The 19,884-nt window shown below is 40.4% G+C and overlaps 1 protein-coding gene across 3 annotated transcripts in view; it reads left to right on the forward strand.

The window, feature by feature from the left end:
• Positions 1-19,884, forward strand: part of PLEKHG1 (pleckstrin homology and RhoGEF domain containing G1) — a 141,429-nt gene that overhangs the window by 102,023 nt on the left and 19,522 nt on the right. For all 3 annotated transcript variants that reach the window (XM_065680555.1, XM_065680553.1, XM_065680554.1), the window contains exons 4-5: positions 5,345-5,445; positions 13,344-13,413. In XM_065680555.1, coding sequence (XP_065536627.1) covers positions 5,345-5,445; positions 13,344-13,413 — 171 coding nt within the window. The remainder of the gene's footprint in view (positions 1-5,344; positions 5,446-13,343; positions 13,414-19,884) is intronic.

Raw genomic sequence — 19,884 nt, forward strand, 5'->3', positions numbered from 1 at the left:
CAGAGACTGATGAAGGAGGATATGGGAGAGAGATGTGGGGAGGGAAGCAGTCAGAAATAGTTAAGTTTAAATCTGGCTGCATGAAATGTTTTGCTACAGGTGTCTCCAAGTAAACCACTGTGCAGATTACAGGAGATGTGCACCAACATAGTGGGCTTGTCTTCTTCCACCACAGAGGGTGATAATAACAAAGACAACTGTGTATTTTAAGGAGAAATCCAGACAGAAAGTTTTGATATGGGAAGGAGATACTGGGTTTACAACTGCAGCTTTGCTTTGCAGGCTACAGCTGCACTTTAAATAATTTAAAAGAGCTGCAGTGAGCTGCTCTGACCAGAATTCAGCATCCTTGGCCACCTGTTGTGGATGGTATGCTATTTTTTGACCCACAAGGCATTCAGAGTATGTTGCTGTACATGCCAGATAAATTAATAAATAAGTAATAAGAAAAAAAAATAAGGAAAACAAAATGGACAAAAGGAGAATTGGTACATAATTATCTACATAACTGGCAGAATTAGCAATGCAGAGCATGTTATAGAGGTTATTCTGTCATACAACTGTTGCCCAGCTTCCTCTTTGGTTACAAACATGTAGATAGTTTGGCCATCATGGCTCCAGCTAGCAGGCTACAAACAGGATCCAGTTTGTGGCGTGTTTTCCTTCTGGCCTGCTGCATTTTGCTCCAAGTGGTATGGAAGTATTGTTTAGGTGGCCAAGGCTGCTGACACATCTGATCTGGGCCACATGCATCTCTGCTGGGCAGAAGGGAGTCAGGCAAAAATATGCCCAAGGGCATAGTGTAGCATCTAGGAGTAAACCCTGCCACACTAGTAGCACAGATCTAGGGACTATCAGAAAACTGAGAGTCTGAGTGATGTTATGGCACTGGTTGGTTTTGATCATGACTGATTTAATATTACTTATTCCTCCTCAGGCTGCAACACTGGAAGTCCTATGAGTTTTGTTAAGTAACTGGTTTTTAGCATGTTTTGGTCAGATACTAAGTTTTCCTATGTAAGTCCTCAGTTCTTGAACCAAAGGGTGTGTTGCTGAAGTCCAGAGACATGCAGCAGCTTTACTTTCTCCTGCAGCCTGTGTTTAGGCATTGGAAAGCAAAGCTTCCTGGTGGGTAGAATCCTTCTGGTTTTTTCTTCTTTCCTTTTTTTTTTTTTTTTTTTTTTTTGTGCGTGTGCTTTTTTTTTGTTTGGTTGGTTTTTTTTGGTCAATATTTAATGAGATTTTCAATGTCTTGTGCGCCTGTCTCTTGGTAAAGGTGTATCTGTGCAACAACACTGCTCTTTTCAACCATTTTATTTGCTTTGGCGATATCCATATATGTACAGTCCTGCTCTGGAAAGGGATTACTAAGAACTTCTCTAGTATATAAGTTACTTGAAGGGCAGGGTAAAAATTTGTTTTATAAGGCAATGTGGCCTTTACCCGTATTTTTATCATTACCATGTTAACTTTACCATTACTCATTTTAATGTGTAATTTTAACATTGCCACATTAATAGCTGATTTACTGTTTATTATTGTTCAGCTTGTAGTCTATTATTAAAGGTAAATGTGTGTCTTTTTTCGAAGGAAAACCTGGGTGTCTGGATGAAAATGTCACACTAGTTTGTGTTTAGTTTCTAAAGTTTGGTCATGGAAAACCTCAGTTTAATTGATATCTGAAAATGTTTTTCTTCATTTTGTCTTTTTCTCAAAAGTTTTCTCTCATTTCAAATCAATACGATTAATTTTTTAGACTCTGAGGTTAGCATAGTCATAATTTTGTTCCTCTAGAGATCTTTCTTGTGTAATTATGAAGAAGGAGACAGTAGTCAGGACATGCAGCTTCTAACAGACATTTCTTCTTTATGGATTCAGTGTGATGAAAGACAAATGTGGTGAACATCAAACCCAGCAAGGAAGGCAGAGAAGTCTGGCAAGACTCTTCTAGTTAGAATGCTTCTGCTTCTCTTTTTGGAGAGTTTAAGGAAATAGGATGGAAAAATTGCGCAGTATCATTAGTGCAAACCTTGCTCCATAAATCAGTCTAAGGAGATTGGTATTTGTAAGCTTTTTTTTTTCCTCCTGTAAAATAAGGTAAATGTTTCTGCCATAACTGCACAGAGGCAATAAAAGGCTAGTGAAGAAGGTTATAAACAAATCATTCAGTGCCGACAGGGGGTCCAGAGATGCTGACAAGAAACAAATAAAAGTGAATAAGGCCGGGACTCTGTTCTGATAAATTTCATTGATTTCTGCACCGTGTTATTATGGTTGTAGTCTGCACTGTTATCTTGTGGTTCCAAACCTTTCATTATGACTTCAGATGATAACAGCTGTTGATACTCTGCAGGAGCTTTCAGTGACTACCATGGGGGTAAAGTACCATTTGCTGAGAAATAATTAGGAAAAAAAAAAGGCTGGGTCACTTTGATCTGCTTATGGTGGTGTCCTTGCAGAAGACATCATGTGCCAATATTGCATCTGTTTCCTGGATAGGTTCATGAAGTCTTTATGAGAGTACACATGCTCTATAAAACAGTATAACCAGAAGTGTCTGACTTGCTGAGTCAGTGCAAGAGGTGTGCTGCTGCACTGTGCCTGGGCGTCATCAGGCCAGTGCACCAAGACCTTTCAGCATCTACCTTTTCCATGTGAATAGGGATATCTAAAGCTTTTTGCTGTTGTGACCTACTGTCTGTACCACATTAGATATCCGCTTACCTGTGTAACAGCAAGGTAAACATGTCTATAGCTGTCGGACTTGCAGAAGCCTTAGCTCAGCAATATTAACAAAAATAGAAAGCTGAAACGTGAAAGCAGTTCCCAAATCCTGTGTGATTTCCTAACAGTATAAGCTACAAGATACCTCTGAATCCCAAGTGCTTTAAGCAAATAACTGTCTCCTTTTATTCTAGGTAAGCACAAATCCAAGCATTAGTTTCTGGATTGTTTCTGATCTGATGCTGGGAGGAGGAGGGGCCTGAAGTGCAGTCTTTAGGAACTTGCAGCAAATGGGAGCACAAACTGTAGGTGTAGGTGTGTGGGATAACCTGATACTGGCATATGCTATTGGAGATGCTGAAAAACTGCCAAAGCACTTGCAGGCTGCTGCTTGGCAGGAGCATTAGAAAATCATTGGTTCCCTCCTTCTTATGAAAGAGTTGGTAAAGGACTGAGAAGAGTATGTGTATGTGGAGGAAAACTGTTAAGAAGACAAAAGGAACACAAACCAGGTTGTGTTCATAACACTGTTCGCAATACTGGAGATAACTGAGGGCTGTTTGTTATTTTGAAGAAACCAAGCTCTAGCTATGCTGAGATGAATGACTTTGAAAGGAACTCCTCTTTATTCAATAAATCAGCTGTGTGGAGTTACTTACTGTATCATTTCCACTCCTCTGCAGACCACCCTCTCATACCAGCTCAGGGTGCTGTAGTGTTCCTGCAGTGCTAAAAGTGTTTTCAGAGGGTCACAATTCCGTTGGAGCTTTTCTGTGCCTTGCTTTTATATGCTGATTTGTATTAGTGGGCAGAAAAGGCTATTTATTTACTACCATCACTGTAGTAGCCCTGGATCTATCATCTGCTTCTGCCTTTGACCTAGCATACTGCTCACTGCAGTTGTGTCTGCCTCACTGTTTTGAACCTTTTACTCTTCTGCTGCTTCTGAGTATGAATAAAAAGCAAAGGACAAGTTCAGGGAGTCCCAGGGATGGAGTTGCAATGAGTTAATGCACAAATATGCTTCAAAGACAGGTTTGGACTATGAGGCTACTCTCAGCTAGGAGAGAAGGTAGAGTATGGGTCAGATACTATCACAAATGAGATGAAATGACTCTCCAGGGACCTGCCTGCTTGCCTGGCCACTGACACTTGCAGTTCTTACAGACATGGAGATTGCCTTGGAATAGGCTTGCTTTCCCTCAGCAAAATATACTGAGTTTTGGGGGTGACGAGGGGTATCTTCAAGTGGAGGTGATGGAAGAGTGGATTATTGAGCATTATGATAAGGGGAGGGGACAGGAAAGCCTACTGGTACCTAAACCTGAATCTTGGTTTTGTCTGTGGCTCTGCTAACACTGTTTCAGTTGGAAAGAAGGATATGAGGACAGAGGCTCGAGTGCTGCAATTCTCAGCCTTCGTTATGCGGGCATCTAAAATCCAGAAGTCAGATCCATGCTTGATCCAAACCCTTTGTCTTCAAGAGATTTACATCAAGAATAAATCTTGGCCAGTGTATGTGTTCTATAGTACATTTTTATTTATGACTCTGGAACACAGTTACATCTCAGAAGTTTTCATGGTCTCCTTGGCATTTCGCGGGGCTCTTTCTTTGCAGCACCATGGAATGCTGTGTTGCTTTTGGGAGGCTGCCACACCACGTTGTCTAGCCCCAGGCTAAAGGATTTTATTTATTTTTACTTCGCATTGTTTCAGCTGTTTTCACTTTTACTTTATATCCATACTCCCGCAGAATTTCTTCATGAATGTGGCAGCACATTGGGTTTCTTGGCTTATGAGCTGTAGTTAGTTAAATAGGCTGCTGGATTTGTTTGCCCTTATCTGGGAAATTTGAATACTATAGCAGCAACAGAATGAAAGGTGACACTTCGGGAGCTGAGCTCTTACCAAAGAGATAGGAAAGTTGTTCTCCCAGAACGCTGCTGATGTGAGGTTTTTCTAGCTGTCTTGTTCCTACTCAGTTGAAGTCCCTGGATGAGACACTATCACTCTTGTAAACGCAAAAGGAAATCTTTGTGAGATTATGTAGCAATGTAATTTGCAATGTAACTGTGTGTGTAGCGAAATTGCGTGCACATATATACAACGAGATCTGCCTTCTACAAACTCTGCATTGTTGTCTTAACTGATCTAAAATAAGAAATAAAAAAGTAATGCACTGGTTGGTTTTCTGAGCCTGTGTTGCTTGTATCCTCTCTGCTCTTTATTGTATAAGTTTTCTGTTACTAAGACTACATGAAAGACATTCTTCATCTCTTATTTTTAAGTTCTTTTTACTTTGAGCCAGTTAAATTATCAGTTAAACTGTCATTGTAAATGAAATCTGAATACACTTGTATATCAGTAGGAAGAGAAATGTTGGCTGTCCCATCTAAGGGCTATAATTTAGTGTTCAGTCTTCTGTTAATTTCTTGGTTTCCGTGAACAGATAACTATTCTTACTTTTCATAATAGAGAGACTGTTCACCAAGGGGGTATTGAGGAATTTAATGTAATAATAAGGTGAAGCTGATATGAGAGATTTATCTTGTACAATAAAATGTATCTCCATCTGCTGATCTAGAAAAGAAGGAAACATCTGTTCTTTTTGCTCTTGCAGGATTACCTTGACTGTATCACTGACCAGACCAAGCTCTCCCTGGGGACAGAAGAGCGATCAGCCCTGTTTGGAAACATACAAGATATCTACCGTTTCAACAGGTAAACTCATATTTAGCTAAATGAAAACAGTTCAGTAGCCTGAGTTAATGGAGAGGCAGCAAACCAAGTAAATACTCTTTTATCACTTTAATAGAGCAAAGATACATAAATTGAGAAATGGTCTATTTCTGATTCTTATCAGGATTGATTTGCTGAGATCAGATTATTTTAATTGTTCAATTTATGAATCCAGTGTGGTCTTCATTTACTTTTTTTGTTTCCATGCTGTGCATTTTCATGAATTTAAGCCTAACCTACCCTGTTAGGCTCTAACTGCGCCTAGTGCAACACCTCTGTGACTGAAATTCTTGCCTTATTAAAGGGATGTAATTTTATTCCTAACATATTGATTGGGTCCTTTTCTGTACGCATATACATCACCCAGGTCTGGCTTTTCTAGTGTTTATAGTGCTAGGGGGACTCCCTGAATTAAATTCTTGAACTATGTTCAAGTATATTCCATTTGTTGAAGGCTTCCCTTTGGTATATTTACAGCCTTCACTAAAACTCTGAAGACGGGATTCTAGTATATATTGGGAGCATGATGTTGAATTTCTTGCTTGTATAGCTAGTGCAACGTTGTGTGGAACCTGCAGTATCTGCAGTTTTAGGAGCATGCCAGTGCTGCTTTTGTCTAAATCCTCCATTACTATAAAAAATAATTAACTTATTCAGCACTTAAGTTAAACCTGAATATGCAACTAATGCAGGAAATATATTGGCATAACATTCCCACATCTTTTATATCCTATTACTCCTGTAAAAGCTCTCTTAGCTTTGCTATAATTGGCAAAACATCTCCCAAACTACTGCGTTCTTTGAAGAACAATAGATAATGTAATTGAATCAAAAAAAGGATTGTAAAGTGGAAGAGTCGTGTCAAAAAGCATCTTCAATGTTTTTCTATCATCATGGGAAGCTACTCTAAAGTACCTCACTTGGAGTATTGTGTACAGTTCTGGTGACTTCAGCATAAAAAGGACATGGAACTGCTGGAACAAGTCCAGAGGAGGGCCACGAGGATGATCAGGGGACTGGAGCACCTCCCGTATGAAGACAGGCTGAGAAAGTTGGGGCTGTTCAGCCTGCAGAAGAGAAGGCTGTGTGAAGACCTCATAGCAGCCTTCCAGTATCTGAAGGGGGGCTATAAGGGTGCTGGGGAGGGACTCTTCACTAGGGACTGTAGTGACAGGACAAGGGGTAATGGGTTAAAACTTAAACTGGGGAAGTTTAGATTGGATACAAGAAAGAAGTTCTTTACTGTAAGGGTGGTGAGGCACTGGAATGGGTTGCCCAGGGAAGCTGTGAATGCTCCACCCTGGAGGTGATCAAGGCCAGGTTGAACAAAGCCTTGGGTGGCATGGTTTAGTGTGAGATGTCGCTGCCCTTGGCAGGGGGGTTGGAACTAGATGATCTTAAGGTCTTTTCCAACCCTAACTATTTTATGATTCTATGATTTCTGCTGCTGGGGTCACTGTTTAGTATCAAAGGGAAGAGTGGGGATGGATCTATTCAGAACTCGTGGATAAAAATGAAAACTGGAAAGCTGCTGTCTCCTGCTTTAGCTACAACAGCTGACTTGGCTGAATGTCTAACATGATGGAAAATACATAGTGGTAGTCTGATCATCTGTTTTAGATCCTTAAGGCAATGATTGTGAGCTTATAGCTTACCAGTGGTGACATGATGACATGATGGAAAAAAAAAATCCTGGCCATTATGTTTTCTGATCCCTGACATAATTATACCAGCATCATTGCAATTACCTAACAAAAATATCCTCAAGTGTGAAAGGTTATTACACAGAATAACTGAGTTGCAAAAAAAAAAAAAAAAAAAAAAAAAAAAAAAAAATTCTAGAGGTTGAAAAGAAGAAAAAAGAAAAAGAAAAAAAAAAGCAGTTTTGGGCAATTTTAGAGATAGATATGTTACAATGGTTAAAACTCACTGGAAAGTTGTCTAAAGCCTCTAGTTAAGTTACTAATCTATTTCAGGCCTTCTGATTTAAAATCCTACATGGAAATTGTGAGCTTGTAAGACTGAATACACGTTGTAGATCCCAGTATAGCTTCAAGGATTAAGCTTCCTCCTGTGTAAAACTTGGCATGTAGCTTCTGGGACCTAAACATACTCTCAAGCCTTTTTATCTATTTTTACCTTTGAAAAAGGTCCATTTGGCAGTTCTGTGTTAGTAGTTTCAGATGCCTTTTGTGACCATGATTTTGTAGCTTCAGAATTACCTTGTTTTTTTTCAACTTTGAGTCTGACCATTAACCAGTTATCAAAGGTTTTATTCTTGGGGTTAGTTTTTTTTTGACTTTGTATAGATCTGAGAAATTTCAGTTACTGGGAATTTCTTTCAACTAAACTGCTTATGATTTTTGTGTGTTGCATTGAACGGCAGAAATGACAGTCAGAATGCTAGTTAGCTAGGATATCAACTGCTAGTCTTGTGACTAGAATCTCTTTTTGGAAAACTATTTCTTAAAGTGGAACCACTGATTATACACTGGTCCACTGGTCCTGTGCTTCCCCTAGGGGAAAGATCCCCCACTGTTAGTTTATTTATTCAGAATGTGTAAGTGTTCTGAAAGTTGGCATTTGCTGCCTTTCTTTCCTGGTCTCTCTTACTGAGATTCTCTATAGTGTCAGTTTAGGATAAATTCTCCACCTGATACCATGACTCTATTCTGAAATGGGAACTCTGCAGAGAAACATACTCAAGTTTAGTACTTCTACCAACAATTAGGTGTTCTTAGGGGAGTAGCCAAGCTGAAATGCATGCTGCTGACACAGGTCAGCATGGTCCTTGTCCAGCAGTGACTACTGAAGCACACAAATTCAGTGCAGGGCCATTTTCAACAGCCAGATTCGGCATCTGCTGTGCTCTGAGCTTCGTGGTGGTAAGGGCTGGCTTGTTGTCAGGAGGAGCCTTCATAAAACCTGTAAGAGCTCACCTTTAAGGAAAAGCTGGTTTGGTTTGGTTTTTTGAGTGAAGAGAAATTATTATTGGCCACAGGATTTTTGTGACAATGAAGTTATATCAAGGCTAAAATTCTGTTTAATTTTTTTTCTTTTTACTGAAAGTCTGAACTTTTCAGATTAATTTTCCAGAACTTTATATGATGAAAGTATTCTACCATGAAGACCAGATTGGACTTGCTATGTCCATTTTTTTTTTATTTGAATGCTATATTCTATCAGGCCGCTTGGGAGGAATATAGGACAGTTGTTAGAGGATGTAGGGAGGCAATTAGGACAGCTAAGGCCTCCTTGGAACTCAATCTTGCTAGTCGGGTTAAAGACAATAGAAAGGGCTTCTTCAAATACATAGCAAATAAAACTAAAACAAGAGGCAATATAGGCCCACTGCTGAACGAAGTGGGTACCCTGGAGACAGAGGATATAAAGAAGGCAGAGGTGCTGAATGCCTTCTTTGCCTCTGTCTTTACTCCTGCAGACTCTCCCCGAGGGCCCCGGATTTCTATAGCCCCAGAAGGAGTCAGGACAAAGGAGGAGTTTGCTTTGGTAGATGAGGATTGGGTTAGGGATCAGCTATGCAAACTGGACATCTGTAAATCGATGGGTCCGGATGGAATGCACCCACGGGTGCTGAGGGAGCTGGCGGAGGTCATTGCTAGGCCACTTTCCATCATCTTTGGTAAGTCGTGGGAAATGGGCGAGGTGCCTGAGGATTGGCGGATGGCAAAGGTCACACCAATCTATAAGAAGGGCAAGAAGGAGGACCCGGGTAATTATAGACCGGTCAGCCTTACCTCCATCCCTGGAAAGGTGATGGAACAACTTATTCTTGACTCCATCACTAGGCATATCAAGGATGAGGGGGTCATTAAGAACAGCCAACATGGTTTTATGAGGGGGAAGTCATGTATGACCAACCTTATAGCCTTCTATGAGGAAGTGACTAGGTGGAGGGATGATGGTAGAGCGGTAGATGTAGTTTTTCTTGATTTCAGTAAGGCATTTGATACTGTCTCCCACAGCATCCTCATAGATAAGCTGAGGAAGTGTGGGCTTGACGATCAAGTAGTGAGGTGGATCGAGAACTGGTTGAAAGGAAGAAGGCAGAGAGTTGTGGTCAATGGCGCAGAATCTAGCTGGAGGTCTGTGACTAGTGGAGTTCCTCAGGGGTCGGTGCTGGGACCGGTGCTGTTTAATATTTTCATCAATGACCTGGATGAGGGAACTGAGTGCACCCTCAGCAAGTTTGCTGATGACACAAAACTGGGAGGAGTGGCTGACACACCAGAGGACTGTGCTGCCATTCAGCGAGACCTGGACAGGCTGGAGAGTTGGGCGGGGAGAAACTGGATGAAATTTAACAAGGGCAAGTGTAGAGTCTTGCATCTGGGGAAGAACAACCCCATGTACCAGTACAGGTTGGGGGGTGACCTGCTGGAAAGTAGTGAAGGGGAAAGGGACCTGGGGGTCCTGGTGGATAGGAGGATGACCATGAGCCAGCAATGTGCTCTTGTGGCCAAGAAGGCAAATGGCATCTTAGGGTGCATTAGAAAGGGAGTGGTTAGTAGGTCAAGAGAGGTTCTCCTCCCCCTCTACTCAGCCTTGGTGAGGCCGCATCTGGAATATTGCGTCCAGTTCTGGGCCCCTCTGTTCAAGAAGGACAGGGAATTGCTTGAAGGAGTCCAGCGCAGAGCCACAAAGATGATTAAGGGAGTGGAACATCTCCCTTATGAGGAGAGGCTGAGGGAGCTGGGTCTCTTTAGCTTGGAGAAGAGGAGACTGAGGGGTGACCTCATCAATGTTTACAAATATGTGAAGGGTAGGTGTCAGGATGATGGAGCTAGGCTTTTTTCAGTGATATCCAGTGATAGGACAAGGGGCAATGGGTGTAAACTGGAACATAGGAAGTTCCACGTTAACATCAGGAAGAACTTCTTTACTGTAAGAGTGACAGAGCACTGGAACAGGCTGCCCAGGGGGGTTGTGGAGTCTCCTACACTGGAGATATTCAAGGCCCGCCTGGACAAGTTCCTGTGTGATGTACTGTAGGTTACCCTGCTCTTGCAGGGGGGTTGGACTAGATGATCTTTTTAGGTCCCTTCCAACCCTTGGGATTCTGTGATTCTGTGATTCTGTGATCAGGCATTGAGAGAAAGAAGTTTTTCAGAGATGCTGTTACTTAGCATTTATGGCTATACTGCACAGTGCTTGGTCATCAACAGGTTGGGGGTTTTTGGTCATAGTTTTGAGACAAACCATGCTGTTTTCTTCCTACATCTTTGCATTCCTTACATTCCGCCGAAATTGCCTGTCTCATGTCCCATCTCTTATTATCATCTCTCACTTGCTCCAATTCAGATCAAGGTGGAGGAGAAAAATACTTGTGTTTCATTTTAAAATGGTGTGGTGGTGATATAAAATTAATAAAAAATTTTAAAAGTGCCTTGTCGGAATTGTGTGTGCAAATATGGTGATTATTTGCAGACCTATAAATGTGTTTACCTCTTTCCTCTTGACCTCCTGTAGTTAACAGCTTTATACTAACCTGCCTTTTGTGCTACTGAAAGTCTTCACCATGGTTGGAAGACAAGCGTATTGTCTTGAAAATAATTCATACTAAAAAAAAAAAATCAAAGCATCCTAAAAAGAAATTGTAATGAGACTTTCATTCATTTGACTTGAAAAGATAACTAGTTCACTGCATGAAAAATAGTCTATGCTTACGTTTCTCATTCCAAAGGAGTTAACATTAGCTATTGAGGATGATCCTAGATTCAGATTTTTCCAGCCCACAATAACCCAAGCTGTATAGCTCAGTACCTGGTCTTAAATGGCACTTGTGGCACACTTCAGTCTGAATCTTATTAGCGATTCAGCTGCAAGAGCATGGAGTTCCTCTAACAATGTTCCCCCATGCTCCCTTCCTGCCTGGGTGGTGGCACAAGTGACTCACAGAGGCTGAGAGCTGTGGTACCACCTGTGAACAGCATAAAATCTCTGGATATTCAGGTGAAGGGAACTAATGTTTTTCTCTGTTGTTTCTTCTCCCCTCTGCCAGGTACTTAGATGTAGCCTATAATAATAGCCCTGCTTTTTCACATGTCAGCTTGGTTGTATCGGGATTTATTTTTTACAGGATTCCTGGGCATGACACTTTCGTTATTTTTACAATAGCGAGCTGCTCTTGCCAATCCCATTCTTACCAGCAAGGTGAAACAGAAGGGAGTGCAGTACAGATAAACAAAATCTTTAAAAGCATATCCCCTGCACTGCGGGCTTGAGCTGAAGGCATAAGCCTCTAGCACATTTACTACATAAACCTGGACTTATTGCATGAATAGATGAAGTCTTTAAATGTTGCACTGCTGTGTCCTGTAGGAGGAATAATGTGATATTATAAGAGACCAATAGGAATAAAATGGCAATGAAGGAGCTACATAACTTTAAGCCATCAAAAGAATGTCTGCCTGCCAGACAGCAGGAATCCTCTGAGCCTGTTCACTGTGTATGAGGTTATTTCCAAAACTTATGTGTGGAACACAGTCATTATAATTAATGGTTATGGTCACCATTGCTACAACTTCATTTGGTGACGTAAAGGAGCTTCATGAGTGTGGGGTATCAAACAGAGGTCATATTTTTGTTCTCATTTGATGAAGTGTGGAGGTTAAAGTGTTGCTGTGCAGAGTGGCTTAGTGACCACTGAACCTAAGGTCTTTGCCTGTCTTTGTTCCTTGTGACTGATTGCTGATTTCTTCCCTTCCTTCCTCCAGTAATTAGAGAAGCAAAGAACAAGTCAGGAAACTTTTCTGGTTTACTCCTTTTCTTACTTACAGAGGGAAATTGTGTCTGCTTAGAGGGGAAAAGGGTAGTTCCCTAGATAAAGGCTTAGCAACTCCTATGTAAAACTCATTCAAGGAACCAGCTGTGAACTGGGAACGAAGAAGCCCTAAATGGAAAATCATCTGATGAGGATGTGGGGGGAGTTCTATCAAAAAACAGTTTGGCAGAAAACTCAGTTTCTTGTCTCATTTTCCTGAGTACCTGTTTCAGTAAGACTAAAGACTACTTGGATCAAGGAGAGACCTCTGAGGTTTTCTTCTTCTGCTTGAACTCTTTCTTTCACTGAATTGGCTTTCGAGAATGGAGTTTCATACAACAATGAACATGCTGCCTTATTGCTTTGATCCTGTTACAATGAATTCATTTCCTGCTTGGCATGTCAAAATTGTAAAATCCTCTCAGTGAGGTTTTATTTTTATGCATGTAGAATTTATATATTCCGTTCCAGAAAACTTTCTGCAGGCTAACCATTTTTCTTCAGTGAAGAGACCCACTAAAGGTAGATGAATTTTCTGAGTGAACTTATTGCCATTCTTCTTGTATGTGTAATACATCCCTGGTTCTCATCTGTGTTTTTCAGACCAGCTCCTCATCTCCCTCCATCAAGTAAAGCTCATGGAACACACAAAATCTTTATAGGGCAGCACATGTGCTTCAGTAACTTCAGTTTTGTTGCTTTTGAATTCTGTTAGTTGTTATACAAGCTTACACAACTGACTGAGTGTATCACTGTGAGTATTGTAGAAGAGCTGTCAATCTGAAGGAAGAGGCTTAGCTTTGCTTAAGAGATCAGCAATCCATGGTTATTCTGATGACTTAAATTTTTGAGTATGTGGGAACATCATTTCCTTAGGGTGTTCTTTTGCCTTCAAACAAAAAACACCAAAGGCTATACATCTAAGGGGAAGAGGGGCATGAAACTGGTTCTCATTCCGTTTTTAGGACTCCTTGCACTGTTAAGTGCTTTGGGCATTACTGCCATGCATGATGAAGCACTGTCTGGCCCTGAATATACATGCGTCTATTCCAAGGTGTGCCATAATTGGCTTTCCTTTTCCTGTTCTTTCTTTTAGTGAACTTCTGCAAGAGTTGGAAAACTGTGAAAATGATCCCGTGGCTATAGCAGACTGTTTTGTTTCCAAGGTAAGTGGCTACTGCGGGAGTCTGCAGCACAGAGTAATATGGGGAAATAAGATTAATTTATTGGCTTTTGAGACCTAATTCTGACAGCTTGTGTGACTTCAACCAAGAAAAGTTAGCAAATCTATGGAAAGGAAAGGAATTTATCTTAGTAGGTGACAGGGAGATGCCCCTGCTTTGTACTTTTTTAAAATCAAGGAAAAGGTGTTATTTTCTTCAGTAAGTGTATCTGAAATGGTGGAGGTGTTGATCTAGAGTTCACTTTTAGATTTTTATGTTCTTGTGGAGTATTACAGAGATTCCTTGTTTTCCTCCTTTTTTTTTTCTTTTTTCTTTTTTTTTAATATAGGTGACCAAGTGATGCTCCAGTTTTACATTGTCAGCTTAAAACCAGCCAGAGAATACAACTTGGCTGCACTTTTTAAAAAAGCAATAACCTCACCTTAACATGTGGCCATATTGTTTTCTGAGACGCATTTTTCCTGAACCCAGCAGCCATACCTTTACTTTTCTTAAAGGGGATGACTGAAAGTTTAGCTTTAAGATCCATATCTCATGCTCTCTGACATACTTTGAATTTTCTGAACATTGATCTGAACATCTTTATTCTGTTGGGCAGTTCTGAAGCCAAAAAATATGCAAAAAGCAAAGTTGTTAGGTGTAGGAGAAATACAGGAAACCAGAGTAGGTGTCCTTCATTGTAGGAAACCCAAAGCACCAGTCATGGAGAAGGGAGTGGCTACAGTGGGTAGGACAATGAGAGATTAAGGAATTTGGGGTACTGATTACTCTAGTTCACTGCAGACATCATCAGGGAATTTACATTTGCCTTGAATCTGTAGAGTCCAAATGTAGTAAGAAATAATGCCATTGCCATGGTAACTTTGGTACAGAGGAGTGGAAGAGGGTGCATGCAGTTGTTTAAATTTGGATAATCCCTCTATAGCTGTGCTTCCCATAAAAAAACCCCAACAAAACAACAAAACACCCCACAAACCTCAACAAAACCAAAAAGTCAAACCCTGTCATGTTTTATACCTTGTTCTGAACTCAGTATTGTCAGCACCAAGCATTCAGTGTAATAGGACTAACACAAGGATTTAGGATTAACTGGATCACCCTTTCATGGTGGTCCAGTAATTTGTTTGGCACTGTTGTGCCACAAGGGGAATAATAACACCAGCTTAACACTGCTGTTGCCAGATCTTTTGCTTAAGTTGAGTTTGAGAAAGCTGTTATTTATCTAGTAATTGATCCTTTGTAAGCACTGAAAGATCTTAGTGTCCATACCACTACTACAAAATTAGGATGTATTTCTTCCTCATTGCAATGCGGTTCATGGTATGTTGTTATTGCTCCAAACAGCCTATACTGAATTGAAGGAGAGTGAATGGGACAAGGGCAAGCACAAAGTCCTGCTTCTGCAATGGAACAACCCCATGTGCACCCTGGATCCAGTTCACTAGGAAACAGCTTAGCAAAAAAAGGATTTGGGGTCCTGGCAGACAATTAGCTGAGTATAAGTCAGCAGAGTGCCTGTGCAGAAAAGGCCAATTCTGAGGGCTTCAGGATATTTAGAGATAGCACAGTTTGGAGCTAGTAGATCTTTTTGTTGTATGGCTTGTTTATAGCTTGAGCCACTGGGACTACTTCTGGCTGGGACATGAAACAGAGGTGGTGCAAGTGACAGTGATAAGTCCAGGAAATTGTTGTGCTCTTATTCAATTTGGCCAGCTGAAAGGAGTTTTCTGGTAGACTTTCTGGCCATTAGTTCCAAAATCCATCTGCATATCATTGCTTGTGCTTTTTGTTCCCTTGTCAAATGCTTTTAGCATTTGTATTATTGGCAGGCAACTGCCTGATGGCTCAGAAATTGCTAGAGATTGCAGTTCTAAAAAGCATTTTTTCACTTCATCCAGACAAGTGCAAATACTTAAAAGCAAAATCAAACAATACCAAAATACCCTGCAGTTCTGGTTTTAGCCATGAAGATGTCATTACAGCAACAGCCGACTGTCTTAACAGGCTCCAGTTGTTCTTTCTTGGTTGATCGTATCTTCCCGGCATTGAGTAGTGGAAATAAAACTGCCTTTTTTGGCAGTATGCAGTTCTTCAAGTCTTACGGGACTTTGGCCATTTATTGTTTGATTGTTTGAAGTGTGCTGGATCTTCATTGTGAGTTAAACACAGTGATAATATCACACTGAAGTCATAGCTCACAGCCTTAGCTAATGGATGTAGCTCTGCTGGAGCTTCTTTAATGCTTCCAGTGGAACTGTGCTTAGGTTATGCAAGCTGTGGATCTAGTGTTATTTTTCACCCTATTGGTTCAGCTGTGAATGCTACAGTTGTTGGGAATTCAAACGTATAATCACGTTTTCACTGTAGGTACTTTGTTTACTTTTTTAATTTCATGAAGCTCAGTAACTGCATAAAGTAATAGCCATTTCTTTCTTCAGGATTCGTCTGAAATGACACAAAATTGGTTTGCATGTATAACAAAACAGTTATGGTCAAAGTAACCCTGGAGCTTTTTGGAACTAAAATGTTTTATAGTCATAAAAACATCTAGTGAGTTTAATTTTTTAAGGCCTAGTTTTAGACTGACAGATACTTTGATAGACTATTTCTTTGAACTTTGTTATTTGGGTTTGCTCAATAAAAATTGTATAGCGTATTATACTTCCCTCACACAATCATACATTGATGTGCTTCCAGTGTATAACTTCCATGCTTGAGCAGTAAACAGCCCTGCAACTTTTACTTTTAAGAGAAATTGAGTAAGGATTATCAAATCACATTAGCACACTATGAACAAAATCTCATAATTGTGGATTTGAATCTTAACATCTGTTGCACAGAGTTCCCAAAGCAGATAGCTCTGAAAATGGCAGCTTTTATTCATTAGCAGACTTCAGCAAGATTCATAACCTAGCCAGTAACAGAACTCACCAATAAAATAACCAGGCAGAGCTGTGACTAAATATAAATGTAAGTATTTAATAAAAACTTACAATATGCTATTAAATTCCTCTGCTTCCAGATGATCTTAGGGTCCTTTCCAACCCTAACCATTCTATGATTAATACCTCACAGGCAAAGAGGCAAAAATGCAGAAGGACATGCTTTTTAAAACCTGCTGTCCAGTCATGAATTGCTGGCTTTACCTTTCTGCCCCAAGCTTTAGGTAGAGTGGGCGGGTATTTGTTTAAACAGTGTGGGATGGCTGCTGCATGGGAATAACCTGCCACTGAGGATAATGATGTACTAGTTGAGTTTCTACCAGCTCTGGTCCTGCCTCTTTGTCTAGAATTGTATTAACTCCAGTACATTAAATGTCATGGAGACATTTTGTTGCTAACTGTAATCAGAGGCTGATAAAAAGGTTCCAGTGCAAGCTTAGCTATAGCTTAATTATTCACATAAAAGACTGCTTATAACTTTTCTTGCCAACTCAGTCTTTCATTTTCATAGTAATGATGCCAATGTTAATTAGAAGAGTGACTTGAGTACTCTACACGTTTACATTTAAGTGAGTTGTAGTAAAGGAGAGCTTAATTCTGGCACATTGCTCTTCTCACTCAGCACTCCAGAAATTCAGAACATGTGTTTTCTGAAAGACACACCAACAACTTAACCAAGGGGAAAGGGAGAATTACTCTAATCTAGCATCTCATTAATGAAGAGGAGATCCAGGCAATTGGCTTCAGTTTACACTCTGACTCAGCTCATTTTCTCAGTCTCCATTTTCTTTTAAAGTGCCTTTTATGGCTATAAAAATAGCACAGAGCATTGAGAGAAGATCAGGGACATAGCCATGTGCTTGGCACTTCACTTCATGTGGTGGAGACTTGCAGTGAATTGATGCAGCAGCAGGGGACAAGTTCTGTACAGCTTGGATCTGCTTGCATTTGGCTTTGTTCTTGAGGGTGACTTGTAGTCAGCATGGATGAACTCTCAGCTTGGGTCTTAGGTTTTTCAGCCTCTACCAAATAACAGGTTCGGGACCCAAGGTTAAAAGTGATCCGTGGAGTGTCCCCAGAGAGATCTTTTGGGTTTTTTTTTCTGGTTTGAAGGTAGTTAAAGTGAACACAACTTTCAAGCTGAGGAAGTTTAAAAATTTCTAGAGAAATACTGATGAGCATAGCTGAGGTTTTGCTTACAGTGTGAAAGTATTGATAGGAATATATTAAATCCATCTTAGTCCCACTTTTTTGTTGCTTCTGAACACAGTTGGCAGCATTGTCATTAGCCTACACAGCTTGTGCGCAGATATGCTCCCAGTTACACAGTGTTTTCTCTGGGGAGTCTGCTGTGAAGTAAAGACCAGCTGGGAGCGTGAACTAGAAGTCCCTTCTTTGACCATGCAAACATAACCAGGCAGGCAGTGGAAGCATAGGCTTCCCGAGTACTGTGGCTTCCTCAGGCTGAGGAAGAGCCTCTCTTGGAAGTGGTTCTCTTGGCCATGCTCCGAATGTGTTCCTGCTGATGCCTAGGGAAGGTGTATGATGATTCACACCAGCTTTGTAAGTTTGAATGCATATCAACAATCTCATTCTGGAGGCAAAACACATGTAATTGACTTTCTACTGGCATTATGCTCACATGCATCGATAAAAACAAATGCTTTCTGATGGTTTCATGTGATGACATGAGCAGTGGTGCAATGAAGTGAGTACACATGTAAGTGCAGTATGAATTTTGGTGTCATGTCTGTTCAGGAAGCAGCAATGATTGTGAAACTATTCTTAAAGTTTTTTGAGGTGTTGAGGGCATGAGAAACTGCCTGCCTTATTTTAAACAAGTTTGTTCCATTTAACAGCTAGACTAAAATCCTTTTAAAAACAAAAATCTCATTCAAAGTAGTTTTGACCTTGTGTGAAAAACAAAACGAAAAACCAACAACCAAAACAAAGAGGGAAAGTGTGAAAAGGCTTCTGGGGATTTCAGACTTGCTTTTTATTTTGTGGAGAATGTGCACTCAGTCCACTCTGAAGCCTTGACATGTTTGGCCTTGTTTGGTTTAGAGATAGCGTTTTCATTTGTTAAAATTTCCCAACAGATATATTCTTTTCCTTTTCATTTGAAAAGCCAACAAGGATGTGACTATATTTATGAGGAGGATACATATATATGAAAAAATATATATAAAATGGTACAAAAAGTTCTGCATAAATCACATTATTGTGTGATTATAGCCATGGGAATGTGTTTGAATTTATACCAAAGTCCCTAAATGAATACCTTGTATTAACATGTGCATAGGTAAAATAAATCACCTTTTTTCGTCATACTGAATTTCATTCTAATGCTCTCTCTTAAGCACCCTGACTTATTTTAAGTGCTATCTAGTTTGGTGGAAATTGCCATAGAAAATTGCACAGTGTAATGTCTGCAGTGCTCTTCATTGTGAACAGAGGGGGGTTGGAGCTGTGGCTGGGGTCCCAGGCATGGACATGAACAGGCTATGACACGAGCTCACTGCCTCTGAATGTAGACATGGGGTGTATGTACATGCTGTGAAAACTTACTGCAACATTAGTCCAAGCATAAACCAAGCTAAACCATTTAACTGTATTTGTATCATTAATACTTTTACTTGGTTTGTTGGTTTAAAAGAAGACCAGTTTAATAAGCTTACAGCCCACTAATGAGTAAATGGGGATTGCAGTCCTCTAGAAAAACATTAATTAGAAATTTGTTTGAGTTATTTAATTTTTCAAGGTAGTTAATATTGATATCCACTAAGAAATACTGAAATGAATTGCAATGACTTGGACTCATGTGAACTAGCACCTTTACATGGCATCCTTATGAATCACTGCCCAGTGGAGAAATGGATGGTACAGCCTTCTTTAACCCCTGTAAGAGGCGGAAAGGAGCAGTGCTGTTGCAAATGGGGAAGGGTACTGCCTGAGCTGTCTCTTTCTGATGTATGGCCAAAAAAATGCAAACCAAACAAGGAGAAACAAAAGCCACAACATCTATCAGCCCTCTCTTCCTCAGAGCACTGCTGCCTTCTGTGAAGGCAGATACTTGGTCTTGCCATTAACCAGTGACTGCCCCTCACGGAGCAAAGCCATTGTACTGCAGAAGGCCAGAGTCTCTTCTGAAGATGCTTCAAGTGGAAACTGGGGTCTTGTTTACCACAGGAGGATTGATTTTTATTCGTCTAGGAAAAGAAAAGTGATTATGTGAGCAGTTGGCCATTCTGCAGTAGTCTTTAGGATGCCAGCAAGCTGCAGAAATTACGTATTATTTGGCATAGAAGATGATAGGCAGATATGAACTTAAAGCACATAAAATCTTTCTGGGAACCTGTTCTTGCATAGTTGAATGAAAAAAAAAAACCCATACAACTTGGGCAAAGAGTAAAGGAATGAAACACAAGGTTTTGCTCTGAGAAGCTTGTCAGCATCAAGAATAGGCAGTTTCAGCGTGACAGGCAAGTGTGGAAACCCACCTAAATCTAAT

This window comes from Lathamus discolor, chromosome 5 (assembly GCF_037157495.1).
Source record: "Lathamus discolor isolate bLatDis1 chromosome 5, bLatDis1.hap1, whole genome shotgun sequence".
Taxonomy (NCBI): domain Eukaryota; kingdom Metazoa; phylum Chordata; class Aves; order Psittaciformes; family Psittacidae; genus Lathamus; species Lathamus discolor.